This window comes from Silene latifolia, chromosome 11, assembly GCF_048544455.1.
Source record: "Silene latifolia isolate original U9 population chromosome 11, ASM4854445v1, whole genome shotgun sequence".
Classification (NCBI taxonomy): Eukaryota; Viridiplantae; Streptophyta; class Magnoliopsida; order Caryophyllales; family Caryophyllaceae; genus Silene; species Silene latifolia.
Genome location: NC_133536.1, coordinates 107,386,212 through 107,392,429, shown reverse-complemented (window position 1 = coordinate 107,392,429; position 6,218 = coordinate 107,386,212). Strand labels below are relative to the sequence as shown.

At 40.0% G+C, this 6,218-nt stretch overlaps 1 protein-coding gene across 1 annotated transcript; it reads left to right on the top strand.

Annotated features, from left to right (window-relative positions):
• Positions 1-3,102: 3,102 nt before the first annotated feature.
• LOC141613779 (uncharacterized) lies at positions 3,103-3,555 on the top strand. Its single transcript, XM_074432522.1, has one exon. The coding sequence runs from the start codon at positions 3,103-3,105 to the stop codon at positions 3,553-3,555; it is 453 nt and encodes a 150-aa protein (XP_074288623.1).
• The last annotated feature ends 2,663 nt before the right edge of the window (positions 3,556-6,218 follow it).

The window sequence follows — 6,218 nt, the reverse complement described above, 5'->3', positions numbered from 1 at the left end:
GGATAGGACTTCCATGGTGATCCTAAGAGTCGATTCTTAGACTATCGACTGTCTCTTGAGACTACGGCAGATTTTGGGTGACTTTGGTTTCTTTCTCACGGTCATCCGTAACAGGGGGCCAAGTAGATTTTTTCTGGGTCATTTCATGCTGTGCTTAGATCGGAAGGAGTCGAGTTGAAGGAAATATTCAGCCTTTATCAGGTACTCGATATTTCTCAGGGCCACTCGAGGAGTCAGAATCGAAATGCATGGCCATGCTCGGATACGGATTCGTTTTATCGGTTAAGTTACTCTCTAGTCGGGGAAACCACTCTAGATACAGATCGATTGTAAAATACGACCTTTGTGGATCCAGATCTGCAAATTGTTTTACATTGAGTGGGAGAGATTTTAAATGAATATGAGAATCGGTTATCGCACCTACACTTGTTCGGACAAGTGGGAGTTTGTTGGAGCTTGTGTCCTCCAGTTAGTGCGGATAACGTCATTGCACATACACTTGTACGGACAAGTGGGAGCTTGTTGGGGTTGGTGTCCTTAACAGTTAGTGCAAGGACTTATAAATCTCTAAAAGGATTAAAGGGTATACTTTTGTATTATTATCAATTGATCCACGTTTATCAATAACGGTTGGCTTGCTAGATAAGTTTGACGTTATTGTCATACAGATGGCGGTGATCAACTGGTCCCTAAAAGTCACACCTATAGGATACGTTCGAGAGATGTAACGGTATGAAAATACTGTCATGTAGATGCCAAAATTGACTAACCAGTTAGTCCGAGTTATTTGACTAGTAATTAGTCAAATATGTGATGTTGAGATATTATATTTAATATGGATTAAATATCATGGGCTAAGGCGAATTAACCAGTTAATTCGTAAAATTAAATATACGTGATTTATATTTAATTAAATGTATATTAAAAATAATTATACAATGCTGTTTTGTCGGACACGTATTAATAATTCAGCTAACCCGTATTATTAGCTGATGCCTTAATTTCCGATAACCGATAACAGTTTATAATATAAACCCGTCATATACATTTTAGCATTTGGTGAACTGGACCTCGAGCTAAAATTAAGAGGAAGTGGAAGCCCACTTCCCCATGCATGCATTCGGTCCAGCCGAACCAAACAAAAGGAGAGGCTCCCTCTCCTTTTGACCTAGACAATTTTATTTGCAGAAAAACTAGGGTTTCGAAAGAGCATTCTTCTCTGTAGAAACCGAGATCTCACATCTCAAGCAAACTCACATCAGTTCTCCCTATATTGCAAGGCAATCGGAGAACACTGTTCTAGCACAAGGGCATATCTCGGACAAGGTCTTGGGTGCAACAATTAGGAGGGAATCTCATTTGATTTCTGTTCTTTACGCCGCATTTAAAGGACCCGAGGTTGATTTCTTGTTCCTTATCGTTTCTATTGTTTTTATCGTTTTATGACTATAAATTGCATGTATAAATTTACGTTATAGTCCTGCAATTAAAGGGTAGTATACGGATATTAACCCTCACATTAGTCAGGGTAAAGTTGTCAGGTAATTGATCCCCAACAGGTTCGAACCTTCGGTTGTTCTCAAGATGGATATTTTTACCCCGGGCTAGGAGCTGTTCTTCCAGGAGCTTGAGCCTTTTCTCAGTTTCAGTCAAAGGCGGAGTGTTGTATTCTCCAGCTTCTTTGTTTTCCAGGGTGTCGATACGGGTCTCGACACGGTCCAGCGTGACCTTAAGAGCGGTGAGCAGGCTGGCTAGCTGAGCAGTTGTGACATCTCTGTTATTATCATTGTTGTTGTTGGATGAAGTTGAAGACGGGGCCATGGCTCTGAGGCAGAAAAATGGCTCACATTACAACTCAATCCGACACAGTTCAAAGACTAAACGCAGACAACACAAAGGGCGAGACAAGGATCAGACTCAACAAGACAAGGATGACCATGTGTGGTACCTCGGTGCTGACTCGATTTATGACGTGACGGTGTTGACCGAACTTTTGACACGCGTCCAATGTAGTGGCGTGGCGCCATTGGACGAGTCTCGTGGTGAGACGACTCATAAGTAAAGACCCATAAGTACGTTTGCTTCGACTCGATAGACACGAGGCGGAATTGGAACGGTGGCTTGAAGTTTTTGAAAATATAAATTTCCAAAAAGATTCATTTGTCGCTTTATGGACGGCTTCCGAAGATGGAGATCCCCGCAAGTCGGTCAGTTGAAAGGGTTGTCTTGAGTTTATTTGCAAAAGACGGTTTCGAGTTTGAATCGGCTCGGAAAACAATGTATTGTCTCCCAAGACGGTTTTTTTGAAATTCAAAATTGTATGTTTTGAAAATCGAGTTTGAAATGTTTGAAGAGGTCTCGGGGACGGTGCATGGTCCTCGGGATCTCGAAAGTGTCTCAAGAAAAGGGTGTGTGCTTTTCTCGGGTTTTGAAAGAGCCATTATCGGCGCGAAACGGGTTAAAATCCGTGTCTAGACGCGGCGATTATAACGGCGAAAAAAGGTGATTTGAAATGGTTGTAAAAAACCGAGTTTGAAAATCGTCATTACGACGGCCTACAAAGGCGTGTTGAAGTGGTTATAAAAACGGGGTTTGAAAATTGTCATTACGACGGCCTAGAAAGGCGTGTTGAAGTGGTTATAAAAACCGCGTTTGAAAATCGTCATTACGATGGCCTAGAAAGGCGTGCAACGTCGGCGAAAGACCGAGGTTTGAAATGGCCATTATAACGGCGCAAAAGGGTATTTTTGAAAGTTTGAAAATGACACGGAAGGACTTATGACCAAGTAGCACATAAGCACTCACAGTTTCATTATATTATGCATAATGCTGACACGGGTTTTGGCTTAGAAGGGTGGGTTACACACCAAGCAATCAAAACCCCGGTTTGCGAGAGGGATACCAATCCAAACAAAATGTGTAAGGAGGGTGTCCTAGCCTCGTGCTCGAAAGTGATGAAAGCCCTTTGACGAAATAGAAATGTGTAACGTCAATGATATGCTTGACTCAATCGGGATTCGAAACGCGGGATATAACTGACTCAGTCATGTTACTCCAGAAGTTGATTGGCATCACCTTTTATGGACCAAATGGTCTATCCCAATGCATAGTTTCATTGCCTGGTTGTATCATCACCACGGGTTTAATACTCAGGGGAAACTCTACGGACTAGGTATCAGTTCTAATAGCAATTGCTACATTTGTGATCAGGAGGAGGAAACTAGTCAGCATTTGTTCTTTAAATGTCAGTACAGCAGGAAAGTTATTCAGCTCATTCGGACCTGGACTGGTGTGCAGATATCAGCTGATAATACACAGAACTGGAGGCAACACATACGATTTACCAGGCTCAAAGTTGGGACACTGAATAGCATAGTCAATGCTATAATCTATCATGTATGGCTACAGTGGAATGGAAGCAGACATGAGCACAAGCTGATTAGCCCTAGTAGATGTGTTGCTATGATTCAGTATGATATTATAACACGCATTCAACAACAAGCAAGAGGCACCATGTCAATGAAGGATAGGCTTTGGCTTGAGAAGTTGATGTAATTCTGTTTTGGTCAGGTAGATTGTGATAGGAATTTTTTGAGTTGGTGAGCATGCTGGCTCACATAATTTGTTGATGTATTTGGCACTATTCTTTCGTTAATGGAATTTACACATTACCAAAAAAAAAAAACTCCCACCCTGGTTCATTTTAGTTAGACACCCTATGTTCATTTTGTTCATTTAGTTTTAGGTTCCAAAATCGTCGCTTTGATACCACTTTGTAATACCCCCACACACCACCCTAGCATATGGGGATGCTACCATCTCGGTAGCCTGAGGTAAACTATATCACAAGTGACCATAAAAAAAACATAAATTAAAGTTCAACTATTTAAATGTATGTTAGTATTTTAGACCATATAAGACTGTCTTAGTAAAAATAAAGTTACATGTTAATTTTATTAGGTGGTCTAAAATCTACATGCATGCATAGATTAAAAGGTAGAAATTTTCTTACATTGAGAAAATGGCAAATTTGGGCACTACAAAGGTAGGTGATCTCCTTTGGATGCGCCCAAGACTAGCCCAAATTACTAATAAGATTACTAACTAGATAATAATAGTAGTAAACCTTGTAATATGTAATATTATTACCCTAATAATATTAGATTATCTTTATTATTATTTGTGAATTTATTCGGATTATTTTGATCAACTATTGATCAATTTTGATGAAGGAAAATAGACAAATTTTGGAGCCTTTTCTTTCCCTCACCAAAACCAACCAATAGAGGTTTTTTTTAGAAGTTTTTTTTGTCTCTAAAAATCATCCATGCAAATGTGTGTGTTGAGGGGTATATATAGAAGGTCAAATGTAAAGAAATGACCAACAAAACATAGTGGAATGTGTCTAATCACTAACCGTCTTACGTCTCCTCAATAACCAAGTAACACCACCAAACGATTTATGTTAACTGAGCGATGAACTCTGGAGGAAACGCTTCTCGCAGACACCAACTAGGGCATCAATTTTCTTCTTGATTTCATCATTATGGCACGTAATTCATCGAGAAAAACTAAAAATAAGCATGCAAGCAGGCTATCTAAGGTGAAATTGGCCAGGAAAAATAGCGCAGATGATAGGAATTTGAAGAAAAAGAGGCCATCTGAAGAAGATATTATACGAACAAAAAATATGCAGGAGGTGAATGGAATTCCTGGTTTATCATTTGACGATGATGAGGAGGAGATTCCTGCAGAAAATAACTTATGGATTACCAAGCGTGGGAAAAAAGTGTGGTTGAAGAGGAGGTTGTGGAGAGTAGGGTAAACCTTATTCAGTTTACTAAGGAGGATACACAAGGGGAGATTGTATACTGGAGTAATGCAGTCTACTGCTTTGTTTTAGGAGCAAACCTTCCTTGGGAAGTCTTAAATGGTTATGTTCATCGTATTTGGCAAAAACATAATATTGACAAAGTATCATTCATGCCCAATGGGATATTTCTTGTAAGCTTTAAGGAAGCCAAGGACAGAGATGAGGTCCTGCAGGCTGGTCACTTTATGTTTCATAACAAACCTCTAATAGTGAGGCCATGGGATTCTGATGTTGAGCTCACTAAAGAGGATGTTAAGAATGTACCAACAAGGATTCGTATTCATGAATTACCCCTCAAGTTTTGGGGTAAGTGCCTGCCGGTTATAGTTGGGTTAGTGGATAAGTTCCACAAAGCTGATCAAGCCACCACTGACAAGACTAGACTGGGATTTACCAGGGTAATGGTGGAGTTGAGTGTTGGTAAAAAGTTCCCCAACAAAGTGCAATTCCTGGATGAAGATGGTAAAGTGATATCTTTAACTGTTGAATGTGAATGGAAACCGTCTGTCTATGGTAAGTCTAATGGCATTGGCCATGAAAGTCAAAGTTGCAGGAAGGAACAGGTTGCTAAGAGGCCACCACAGGTTAGGAAAGTTTGGAAACCTGTTGGTATAAAGGTTGTCCAACAGTCTGTAAGTATCAGGAATGCAGCTAATGGGAATGGTACTCAGGTGGATTCATCTGCAACTAACTCTGTCATTCAAAGGGATAGCACACTCAGAACTCCTAAGAAATCTTACAGGGAGGCTGTTGATACTGAGGTGACTCTTAAAGTTGGTATAGGTCAAACTGGTAACCCTCTTCCTACTCCCCCTGATATAAATGTATAATATAGGGTTTTGGAATGTGACAGGATTGAATAATGTAAATAAGCAAAAGTTTATTAAATGTTTTCTTCATAATAAAGATGTAGGGTTATTTGGTTTCCTTGAAACTAAAATAAATGGGAAGAATGTGAGTACTATATCTTCCTCTATGTTAGATGGGTGGAGTGTTACTACAAATAGTAGTTGTCACAAAGGGGACAGAGTATGGGTGCTCTGAAAGCCTACTTTATTTGATATTCAGATACAAGCTTATGATGCCCAGTTCATACATGCTAGGGTAATATCCAGGATTACTCAACAACAATTCTACTTGACCATGGTGTATGCTTTTAATGATGGGAAGGATATAAGAGCTTTATGGAACAGTTTGGAGATTATTCAGAGTCAGTGTCAGGGTTCTTGGGCTCTGGCAGGAGATTTCAACACTGTTATTAACCCAGCTGAGAGGTTGGGAGGGAACACTAAGCAACGTGATATGGATGAGTTTATTGGCTGTTTAGCAACTTGTGGAATGACTC

Excerpts from the sequence above, each read along its gene's own strand:
- LOC141613779 (XM_074432522.1), top strand. The coding sequence starts at position 3,103 with ATGCATAGTTTCATTGCCTGGTTGTATCATCACCACGGGTTTAATACT.